Below are 12,293 nucleotides of genomic sequence, written 5' to 3' on the forward strand. Positions count from 1 at the left end.
CCCCCGATTTGGGCTGCATTTCCAAACTACCCAACTCGTAGACAAAGCCTCGTGGTGCGATAGGGTCCGATCACGACAAGGATCTCACCCTTTTCGGCTCCCCCTTCTAGGGGACTTGGGCCCGATCCACCGCTGAGAACGCTTCTCCAAACTACAATTCGGACGACAGAGACGCCCGATTCTAAGGCTGGGTTGTTCCCGGTTTGCTCACCGTTATTAGGGGAATCCTTGTAAGTTTCTTTTCCTCCGCTTATTGATATGCTTAAACTCAGCCGGTAATGTCGCCTGACCTGGGGTCGCGGTCGGAGTGCCTGGTGAGGCGCAGTGAGGGTTGGAGAGTCCGGACGCGCGACGGGCTATAGTCGCGACAACAAGAGAGAATTGAGTTTCAACAACCCCTTGCTGCGACGTCCGTCGACGTGGACTCACATTTAGGCCGGGCGCACGGGAGGCTAGCTTTAGCTCCCGCGTTCAGCCTTTCGACTTGCAAGGGAGGACAACGCGATGCGTGATGCCCAGGCAGACGTGCCCTCGGCCAAATGGCTTTGGGCGCAACTTGCGTTCAAAGACTCGATGGTTAACGGGATTCTGCAATTCACACCAATCATCGCATTTCGCTACCTTCTTCATCGATGCGAGAGCCAAGATATTCGTTGTCGAGAGTTGTTTGTGTTATCAGAGCAACGCGCATCCCCCCATGATCCGTGAACAGGGCACGAGGAGAGGGCTATCGATTGTAGTATTCCTTGGGGCTTTCCGCGCCGATGTTCGGTGGTCTCCCGAAGACATTGCGTGTGTCGGGCGACAAGAGGGAGGCGCACAACGAGCGAGCACCGCCCCCATGTGTTAAAAACGAGTTCGCAGGTCATTCTGCTGTACAAGTTTTGACAATGATCCTTCAGCAGGTTAACCTATGGAAACCTTGTTACGACTTCTCCTTCCTCTAAATGATAAGGTTCAATGGACTTCTCACGACTTTGCGGGCAACGAACCACCCATGTCGCCGCGATCCGAACATTTCACTAAATCATTCAATCAATAGGAGCGACGGGCGGTGTGTACAAAGGGTAGGGACGTAGTCAATGCGAGCTGATGACTCGTGCTTACTAGGAATTCCTTGTTGAAAACCAATAAATGCAATGATATATCCCTATCACGATGAAATTTCAAAGATTACCCGGGCCTATTGGCCAAGGCTATAAACTCGTTGAATAATCAGTGTAGCGCGCGTGCGGCCCATAACATCTAAGGGCATCACAGACCTGTTATTGCCTCAAACATTCGCGGCCTAAAAGGCCGTAGTCCCTCTAAGAAGCTGGCCGCGAAGGGATACCTCCGCATAGCTAGTTAGCAGGATGAGGTCTCATTCGTTAACGGAATTAACCAGACATATCGCTTCACCAACTAAGAACGACCATGCACCACCAGCAGTAGAATGAAGAAAGAGCTCTCAGTGTGTCAATCCTTACTATGTTTGGACCTTGTAAGTTTCCCCGTGTTGAGCCAAATAAAGCCGCAGGCTCCACTTCCGGTGGTGCCATTTCGTCATGCCATGCCACGCCCGACGTCATTCAACCTTGTTTGCCGTTCAAGGGCTATGATGGCATGCGATGACCAACTTCGTTTGATCGTGTGTGGTGTCCAAGGGCCATGATGGCATGCCACGCCCGACGATGTCGACCGTGCATACTGCCCAAAGGAGATGATGGCATTCCACGCCCGACGTCGTTCGACCGTGTTTGCCGTCCAAGGGCGACGATGGAAAGCCACGCCCGACGCCGTCCGACCGTTTGTGCTGCCCAAAGGTGATGATGGCATGCCATGCCTAGCGTCGTTCGACCGTGTGTGCTGTCCAAAGGCGGTGATAGCATATCACGCTCGACGTCGTTCGATCGTGTTTGCTGCTCCAAGGCGGTGATGTCATGCCACGCCCGATGTCTTTCGACTGTGTGTGCTGCGATAAGGCGATGCTGGCATACCACGCCCGACGTCGTTCGACCGTGTGTGCTGCCCAAAGGTGATGATGGCATGCCATCCCCGACGTCGTTCGGCCGTTTGTGCTGCCCAAAGGCGATAATGGCATGCCACCCCGACGAAGTTCGACTGTTTGTGCTACCCAAAGGAGATGATGGCATTACACGCCCGACGTCGTTCGACTGTGTGTGCTGTCCAAAGGCGGTGATGGCATGTCACGCCCGACGTCGTTTGACCGTGTGTGCTGTCCAAAGGCGGTGATTTCATGCCACGCCCGACGTCTGTCGACTGTGTGTGCGGCCCAAAGGCAATGATGACATGCCCTACCTAACATCATTCGATCGTGTGTGCTGTCCAAAGGCGGTGATGGCATGTCACACTTGACGTCGTTCGATCGTGTTTGTCGTCCATAGGCTATGATGGCATGCCACGCCTGATGTCGTTCGACCGTGTGTGCTACCCAAAGGCGATGATGGCATGCCACGGCCGACGTCGTTCGACCGTGTGTGTTGTCCAAAGGCGGTGATGTCATGCCATGCCCGATGTAGTCCACTGTGTGTGCTGTTCAAGGGCGGTGATGGCATGCCACGCCAAACGTCATCCGACCATTTGTGCTATCCAAGGCGGTGATGGCATACCACGCCCGACGTCGTCTGACCGTCTGTGCTGCCGAAAGGCGATGATAGCATGACCATCCCAACGTCGTCCTTCCGTGTGTGCTGTCCCTAGGCGTTGATGGCATGCCACTCTCTACGTTGTCGACCGTGTTTCCCGTCCAAGGGCGATGATGGCATGCCCCGCTCGACGCCGTCCAACTGTGTCAGCTAGTCCAAAGGCGATGATGGCATGCCACGCCCGACGTTGTTCCACCTTGTGTGTTGTCTAAAGGCGGTGATGTCATGTTACACGTGATGTCGTTCTACGGTGTGTGTTCTCCAAAGGCGGTGATGTCATGCCACGCCCAAAGTTGCCGACCGTGCGAGCAGTCCAAGGGCGGTGATGTCATGCCACACCTGACGTTAACGACCGTGTGTGTTGTCTAAGGGCGGTGATGTCATGCCATGCTTGAATTCGTCTGATCGTGCGTGCACTACAAGGGCGGTGATTTCATGCCATGGCAGACGTCGTTCGACCGCGTGTGCTGTCCAAGGGCGATGATGTAATGTTACGCCCGACGACGGTCGATAGTTTGTGCTATCCAAGGGCGATGATGGAATGCCACACCCGAAGCCGTCCGACCGTCTGTGCTGCCCAAAGGAGATGATGGCATGCCACGCCCGACGTCATTCGACGGTGTTTGCCGTCCAAGGGAGATGATGGCATGCCACACCCGACGATGTCGACCGTGCGTACTGCCCAAAGGAGATGATGGCATTCCACGCCCGACATCGTTCGACCGTGTTTGCCGTTCAAGGGCGACGATGGCATGCCACGCCCAACGATGTCGATCGTGCGTACTGCCCAAAAGAGATGATGGCATTCCACGCCCGACATCGTTCGACCGTGTTTGCCGTCCAAGGGCAACGATGGCATGCCACGCCCGATGCCGTCCGATTGTTTGAGCTTCCAAAAGGTGATGATGGCATGCCATGCCCAGCGTCGTTCGACCGTGTGTGCTGTCCAATGGCAGTGATGGCATGTCACGCCCGACGTAGTTTGACGGTATGTGTTGTCTAAAGGCGGTGATGTCATGCCACGCCCGACGTCTTTCGACTATGTGTGCTGCCTTAAGGCGATGCTGGCATGCCATGCCAGACGTCGTTCGACCGTTCGTGCTGCCCAAAGGTGATGATGGCATACCACGCCCGACGTCGTTCGACCGTGTGTGCTGCCCAAAGGCGATGATGGCATGCCACGCCCGACGTAGTTTGACCGTGTGTGCTGCCCAAAAGAGATGATGGCATTACACGCCCGACGTCGTTCGACCATCTGTGCAGTCCAAAGGCAGTGATGGCATGTCACGCCCGACGTCGTTTGACCGTGTGTACTGTCCAAAGGCGGTGATGTCATGCCAAGCCCAACGTCTTTTGACCGTGTGTGCGGCCCAAAGGCGATGATGACATGTCCTACCTGACGTCATTCAACCGTGTGTGCTATCAAAAGGCCGTGATGGCATGTCACACTTGACGTCGTTCGACCGTGTTTGCCATCCATAGGCTATGATGGCATGCCTCGCCCGACATCGTTCGACCGTGTGTGCTTCCCAAAGGCGAGGATGGCAAGCCACGGCCGACGTTGTTCGACCGTATGTGCTGTCCAAAGGTGGTGATATCATGCCACGCCCGACGTAGTCCTACCGTGTGTGCTGTCCAAGGGCGGTGATGGTATGCCACGCCCAACATCATCCGACCATGTGTGCTGTCCAAGGGCGGTGATGGCATGTTTCGCCCGATGTCGTCTGACTGTCTGTGCTGTCGAAAGGCGATGATAGCATGACACACCCTACATCGTCCTTCAATGTGTGCTGTCCCTAGGTGTTGATGGCATGCAACGCTCTATGTTGTTGACCATGTTTCCCGTCCAGGGGCGATGAGGCATGCCACGACTGACGCCGTCCGACTGTGTCTGCTAGTCCAAAGGCGATGATGGCATGCCACGCCCGACGTCATTCCACCGTGTGTGTTTTCTAAAGGCGGTGATGTCATGTCACGCCAGACGTTGTTCTACCGTGTGTGCTGTCCAAAGGCGGTGATGTCATGCCACGCCCGACGTTGCCGACCGTGCCAGCAGTCCAAGGGCGGTGATTTCATGCCACGCCCGAAGTCGTTTGACCATTTGTTCTGCCTTATGGCGATGATGGCATGCCATGCTCGACGTCGTTCAACCGTCTGTGCCTACCCCAAGGCGGTGATGTCATGCCACGCCTGACGTCGTTAGACCGTGTGTGCTGTCCAAAAGCGATAATGTCCTGCCACGCCTGACATCGTTTGACCATTTGTGCTGCCTTGATGGCATGCCACGCCCGACATCGTTCGACCGTGTGTGTTGTCCAAAGGCAGTGATGGCATGTCACGCTCGACGTTGTTCCACTATGTGTGCTGTCCAAAGGCGGTGATGTCATGCCACGCCTCACGTCGTTCAACTGTGTGTGCTGCCCAAAGGCGATGATGGCATGCCACGCCCGACATAGTCCGACCGTGTGTGCTGTCCAAGGGTAGTGATGTCATGCCACGGCCGACGTCGTCCGACCGTACGTGCAGTCCAAGGGCGGTGATGTCATGCCATGCCCAACATTGTTCGATCGTGTGTTATGTCCAAGGGAAGTGATGTCAAGCCACGCCCGACGTCGTCTGACCGTGTGTGCTGTCCAAGGGCAGTGATGTCATGACACACCTGACGTTAACGACCGTGTGTGTTGTCTAAGGGCGGTGATGTCATGCCACGCTCGACGTTGCCGACTGTGCTGCCCAAAGGCGATGATGGCATGCCACACCCGACGTAGTTCGACCTTGTGTACTGCCCAAAGGCGATAATGGAATGCCACGCTCGACGTCGTTCGATCGTGTGTGCCGTACAAAGGCGATGATGTAATGCCACGCCTGACGTAGTCCGACCGTGTGTGCTGCCCAAGGTCGGTGATGTCATTAAATGCCTGACGTCGTTCGACCGTGTGCTGTCCTGTGGCGGTGATGTCATGCCACGCCCGACGTTGCTGATTGTCTCTGCTGTCCAAGGGCGGTGATGTCATGCCACGCCCGACGTCGTTCAACCATGTGTGCTGTCCAAGGGCGGTTATGTCATGCCACGCCCGACGTTGTTCAACCATGTGTGCTGTCCAAGGGCGGTGATGTCATGCCATGCCCGACGTCGTTCTTCCGTGTGTGGTGTCCAAAGACGTTGATGACATGCCACACTCTAAGTCGTTCGACCATGTTTCCCGTCCAAGGGCGATGATGGCATGCCATGCCCGACGCCGTCTGAGTGTGTCAGCTAGTGCAAATGTGATGATGGCATGCCACGCCTGACCTCGTTCAACCTTGTTTTTAGTTCAAGGGCTATGATGTCATGCCACACCCGACTTCGTTCGACCGTGTGTGCCGCCCAAAGGCGATGATGGCATTCCACGCCCGATGTCGTTTGACCGTGTTTACCATCCATGGGCTATGACGGTATGCCACGCCCAACGTCATTCGATCGTGTGTGCTGCCTAAAGGTGATGATGGCATCCCATGCCCAGCGTCGTTCGACCGTGTGAGCTGTCAAAAGGCGGTGATGTCATGCCACGCCCGACGTCTTTCGACTGTGTGTGCTGCCTTAAGGCGATGCTGGCATGCCATGCCCGACGTCGTTCGACCGTGTGTGCTGCCCAACGGTGATGATGGCATGCCACGCCCGACGTCGTTCGACCGTTTTTGCTGCCCAAAGGCGATGATGGCATGCCACGCCCGAAGTAGTTCGACCGTGTGTGCTGCCCAAAGGTGATGTTGGCATGCCACGCCTGACATAGTTCGACCGTGTGTGCTACCCTAAGGCGATAATGGAATGCCACGCTTAACGTCGTTCGACCGTGTGTGCTGTCCAAAGGCGATGATGGCATGCCATGCCCGACGTCGTTCGACCGTGTGTGCTGTACAAAGGCGGTGATATCATGCCACGCCTGATGTATCCGACCGTGTGTGCTGCCCAAGGGCGGTGATGTCATGCGATGCCCGACGTCGTCCGACCGTGTGCTGTCTGTTGACACCCACTTTTGACTGACCTTTGACCATTTTAGGAATACTATTCGATTAAATATGTATTTTAAATTTTATAATTTTTTAACCCACTTTACTTGAATATAATATGTTTTAGTATGTTTTACATTATAAAGTTATCGTAAATATCATTAAAATATTTTAAAATTATTAATGAATTTCAAATGTTAAAATTTAAATGATTTTCAATTATATAAAAATATTTTAATATATGTAGTATTTTATTTAAATAGTAAGTCCTACACTTTCCTTAAATTTTAAATTCTAGCCTATTGTATCGTAATATCTTTCAATTCTAGCTACTCCAATTAAGTTTTTATTACAATCATAGCCTCTCTCTCATTTCAATTCTAGCCATTTTAATTGCAATTGTAGCCATTCCAAATGCAATCCAATCTGATTTCAATATATCTCAACTTTTAATCTCATCCATCTATTTTATTAATCGAATCCTAGACCCTCATTTCAAATTAGATCAACGGTTATGATTAAATCTATTATTTTCTCAACACCAAAAGACCCCAAAACCTAAAATTCTAACCCATTCTTCTCCCCCTCTGCTTGGCAGCCGCCACACTCTCTCTCTCTCTCTCCAGCGCCGCTCCTCCTTCTTCCTTTTTCCGGCCGGCGAGGCCATCATCCATAGGTTGCAACGCCCCTCTGTCGCCACCCCTCTCCAACCGCCTCCCTTCCCGTCTTTCTCCCTCTCCCTGCCTCCATCTTTTCTTTCTCTCCTCTCTTCCCTCTTTCTTTCTCTCCTCTTCTCCTCTTCGACGAAGTCAGGCGACCAGTGGCAGCTCCGGCAAAGTCAACCGCTGGCCACCTCTTCTCCCTTTCTCTTTCTCTCCCGTCGGCCCCGCTTCTCCCTCTTTCTCTCCCCTTCTCCTCTCTCCCCTCCCGTCTCTTCTTTTCCCCTTCCTCTTCCCCTTTCTCTCCTCCTTTTGCGGGGAAAACCGGCAGCAACATCTCGACGAGACAGCAGCAGTAGCATCTCGACGAGACAGCAGCAACAGCAGACTCCAGCGATCCTTATTTTTTCCCTTGTTTCCAGCCAGCAAGTTCAGCTAATGGACGGCGTAGATTCTATTGATATATCAATATATTGCGGCTGATTTTAAGATGAATTTCAACAGATCCGTCTGGATTAGTTTCTGTTTTAGTTTTTTTATTTAGATGTTTAATTCGCCTAATGTTATGCATGTTTTCAAAAATATTTTGCTATGAGTATGAAAATATATTGTGATTTGCTTGATCCTATGGACTGTTCTTGTTGATTTTTTTCTTGAAAATTCGCAAAGTACATGTGTTTTAGCCGTGTTGAAAACAATATTGTATGATAATCAGTTCCTGCCTCCCATTAAGTTTGCTAAATGTGATTTGGGTATTGACATTCTAAGTATATATTGGTTTCACTTTGATTATTATTTGTTATGATAAGTCTTGTAATTTTCAATAGTAGTTGCAGATTTCTTATATCTTTTAAAAAATTATTGTCATTTTAATTGACTATTTTATTTTACCTTGATTGACTTCAAATATATTCTTAGTTGTTATATTTTTAGAAATGTGATATTTAATTAAGGTAAAAAGGATTGTACTGATTTTACTCTTTACTAGTTAAGGAAAATAAGTTTAATTCATCTATTTTTCCTTATGAATAAACATACTGATTCCTTACTTGTTTGTATTATGGTAATAAATTATTTTAAAATATTCAGATTTGGTCCTCTTATATAATAAGGAAAACAATATATTTAATTGATTCCTTTAAGTATTTCTTTTCCTTATTTGTTTCCTCCTCCTTACTATATAAATAAGACTCCCTCCCTTCATCAACGGATACACTCATTCAATCTCAATCACAAGTTCTCTCATCACTCTTCCTTCTCTCATTGCTCTCTTGCTACTCTAACAATACATTAAGATTTCGGTAATTATTCAACTGTTCTTTTTCGCTATATTGCTACTTTGTTCGAGTAAAAGTTAATCAATTTGTTTTGCTTGACTAGTTAGTATTCTTAACATTTACACTATCTTTTCATTCACACGTTTGTGTAAGCTATTGTCTTTTTTTTATATGTAGAATTTGTCATTAAACAATTGCATATTGTCTCACCTTGACTAATAAATGTGATTACTTGTGTAGTTATTTGATTGCTTTGACAGGTTTCAAAGTTGATGTTCAAGTTGAAGATTAACCACGAAGAAAGATTTATTTGTTTATTTGAATCTCTCTCTCTCTCTCTCCCTCTCTCTCTCTCTCTATCTATCTATCTATATCTAGGGGAGGGGGATTTACATGCCTACTTGTTCGTTGTAAATTTTTTTAGAAATCATGACTATAGGTTTGTCTTTAACCCCCTAAATCATTGTTTGTAGGTGTTATAATCTAACCAATTTTCCATTTGCTTGACGCTTTTGTTAATAAGTCTAGAAAAATAAAAAAACTAGATTCCATTAATTTTTGAATGTTAAAATCAAATCGTAATAATTTAGTAGGCTGATTAGGTGTTTTAAAAAATGTTATAACTTTTTAGCATTGTCATACCACGCCCGACGTCGTCCTACCGTGTATGTTGTCCAAGGGCGGTGATGGCATGCCACGCCCGACGTCATCCGACCATGTGTGTTGTCCAAGGGCGGTGATGGCATGCCACGACCGACGTCGTCTGACCGTCTGTGCTGTCAAAAGGAGATCATAGCATGCCACGCTGGACGTCACACGTCTAGAGGACTTGAACAAGCCCCTCCAAGGCTTGAAACCGCCGCCCCTTCACCTGCAGAAACGGCTGTAACTGCCTGTAACGGCTGTAACTTCTTGTAACAGCTGAAACGCCTGACCCTTTGTCTGCTGCCTACTTGGACGCCTGCCCCTTTGCCTGCTGGCCGTTTTTGGGCTATTTGTCCCCTTGCACAGGCTGCTGGCTGCCTAGACGGGTCGTGATCTGCCTGGGTATCAGGCAGGTCGTGACAATAGGCTATGATGGCATGCCACGCCCAATGTTGTTTGACTGTGTGTGCTGCCCAAAGGCGACAATGGCATGCCACGCCCGATGTCGTTCGACCGTGTGTGCTATCCAAAAGTAGTGATGTCATGCCAAGCCCGACCTAGTCCTACCGTGTGTGCTGTCCAAGGGCGGTGATGGCATGCCACGCCCAACGTCATCCGACCATGTGTCCTATCCAAGGGCGGTGATGGCATGCCACGCCCGACGTCGTCCGACCGTCTGTGCTGCCCAAAGGCGATGATAGCATGACACGCCCGACGTCATCCTTCCGTGTGTGCTGTCCCTAGGCGTTGATGGCATGCAATGCTCTACGTCGTTCGACTGTGCTTCCCGTCTAAGGGCTACGATGGCATGCCATGCCCAACGCCGTCCGACTGTGTCAGCTAGTCCAAAGGCAATGATGGCATGCCACGCCCGACGTTGTTCCACCGTGTGTGTTGTCTAAAGGCGGTGATGTCATGTCACGCCCGACGTCGTTCGACCGTGTGTGCTGTCCTACAGCGGTGATGTCATGCCACACCCGACGTTGCCGACCGTGCAAGCAGTTCAAGGGCGGTGATGTCATGCCACGCTCGACATAGTTTGACTGTTTGTTCTGCCTTAAGGCGATGATGACATGCCACGCTCGCCGTTGTTCGACCGTGTGTGCCTACCCCAAGGTGGTGATGTCATGCCACGCTTGACGTCGTTCGATTGTCTGTGTTGTCCAAAGGCGGTGATGTCATGCCATGCCTGACGTCGTTCGACCTTGTTTGTCGTTCAACGGCTATGATGGCACGCCACGCCCGACTTCGTTCGACCGTGTGTGGTGTCTAAGGGCCATGACGGCATGCCAAGCCCGACGTCGTTCGATCGTGTGTGCTGCCCAAAGGCGATGATGGCATTCCACGCCCGACGTCGTCCAACCGTGTTTTCCATTCATGGGCTGTGATGGCATGCCATGCCGACATCATTCGACCGTGTGTGCTGCCCAAAGGCGATGATGGCATGCCATGCCTGACGTCGTTCGACCGTGTGTTCTGTCCAAAGGCGGTGATGTTATGCCATGCTCGACGTAGTCCGACCGTGTGTGCTGCCCACGGACGGTGATGTCATGTTATGCCCGATGTCGTCTGACCATGCGTGCTGTCCAATAGCAGCGATGTCATGCCACGCCCGACGTTGCCGTCTGTGTGTGCTGTCCAAAGGAGGTGATGTCATACCACACTTGATGTCGTCTGACCGTGTGTGCAGTTCAAGGGCGATGATGTCATGCCATGCCACGCGTCGTTCTACCGTGTGTGTTGTCCAAAGGTGGTGATGTCATGCCACGCCCGACGTAGTCCGACCAAGCGTGCAGTCCAAGAGCGGTGATCTCATACCACGCCCGACGTCGTCATACCTTGTATGTTGTCCAAGGGCAGTGATGGCATGCCACGCCCGACGTCATCCAACCATGTGTGCTGTCCAAGGGCGGTGATGGCATGCCACGCCAGACGTCGTCTGACCGTCTGTGCTGCCCAAAAGAGATGATAGCATGCCACGCCCGACGTCGTCCTTCCTTGTGGGTTGTCCTTAGGCTTTGATGGCATGCCACGCTCTACGTCGTTTGAGTGTGTTTCCCGTCCAAGGGCGATGATGGCATGCCACGCCCGACACCGTCCGACTGTGTCAGCTAGTCCAAAGCCGATGATGGCATGCCACGCCTGACGTCATTCAACCTTGTTTGCCGTTCAAGGGATATGATGGCATGCCACGCGCGACTTCGTTCGACAGTGTGTACTGTCTAAAGGCGGTGATGGCATGTAAAGCCCGACGTCGTTTTACTGTGTGTGCTGCCCAAAGGCGGTGATGCCATACTACGCCCAACGTCTTTCGACCGTGTGTGCTTCCCAAAGGCAAGATGGCATGCCACGCCCGACGTCATTCGACCGTGTGTGTTGTCCAAAGGCGGTGATGGCATGTCACGCCTGATGTCGTTCGACCGTGTTTGCCGTCCATGGGCTATTATGGCATGCCCCGCCAGACTTCATTCGATCGTGTGTGCTGCCCAAAGGCGATGATGGCATGCCACGCTCGACGTTGTTCGACCGTGTGTGTGGTACAAAGGCGGTGATGTCATGCCACGCCTGACGTAGTCCAACCGTGTGTGTTGCCCAAGGGCGGTGATGTTATGCCATGCCTGACGTCGTCCGACCGTGTGCTGTCCTATGGCGGTGATGTCATGCCACGCCCTACGTTGCCGATTGTCTGTGCTGTCCAAGGGTGGTGATGTCATGCCACGCCCGACGTCGTTTGACCGTGCGTGCCGTCCAAGGGCGGTGATGTCATGCCACGCCCGACGTTGTTCGACCGTGTGTGCTTCCCAAATGTAAGATGGCATGCCACGCCCGACGTCGTTCGACTGTGTGTGCTTTCCAAAAGCGGTGATGGCATGTCTCACTCGACGTTGTTCGACCGTGTGCGCTGTCCAAAGGAGGTGATGTCATGCCACGCCCGACGGCTTTCGACTGTGTGTGCTACCCAAAGGCGATAATGGAATGCCACACTCGACATCATTTGACCGTGTGTGCTGTCCAAAGGCGATGATGGCATGCCACGCCCGAAGTCATTCGACCGTGTGTGCTGTACAAAGGCA

General features: G+C 51.6%; 1 protein-coding gene and 1 non-coding gene across 2 annotated transcripts; both read right to left on the bottom strand.

Annotated features, from left to right (window-relative positions):
• Positions 1 to 509: 509 nt before the first annotated feature.
• Positions 510 to 665, bottom strand: LOC112940392 (5.8S ribosomal RNA). Its single transcript, XR_003244466.2, has one exon. It is a non-coding gene; the product is annotated as a 5.8S ribosomal RNA (ribosomal RNA).
• Positions 666 to 7,304: 6,639 nt separating this feature from the next.
• On the bottom strand, positions 7,305 to 7,634 carry LOC138339297 (uncharacterized). Its single transcript, XM_069290889.1, has one exon. The coding sequence runs from the start codon at positions 7,632 to 7,634 to the stop codon at positions 7,305 to 7,307; it is 330 nt and encodes a 109-aa protein (XP_069146990.1).
• Positions 7,635 to 12,293: the final 4,659 nt, after the last annotated feature.

This window comes from Solanum lycopersicum, chromosome 11, assembly GCF_036512215.1.
Source record: "Solanum lycopersicum chromosome 11, SLM_r2.1".
NCBI lineage: Eukaryota > Viridiplantae > Streptophyta > Magnoliopsida > Solanales > Solanaceae > Solanum > Solanum lycopersicum.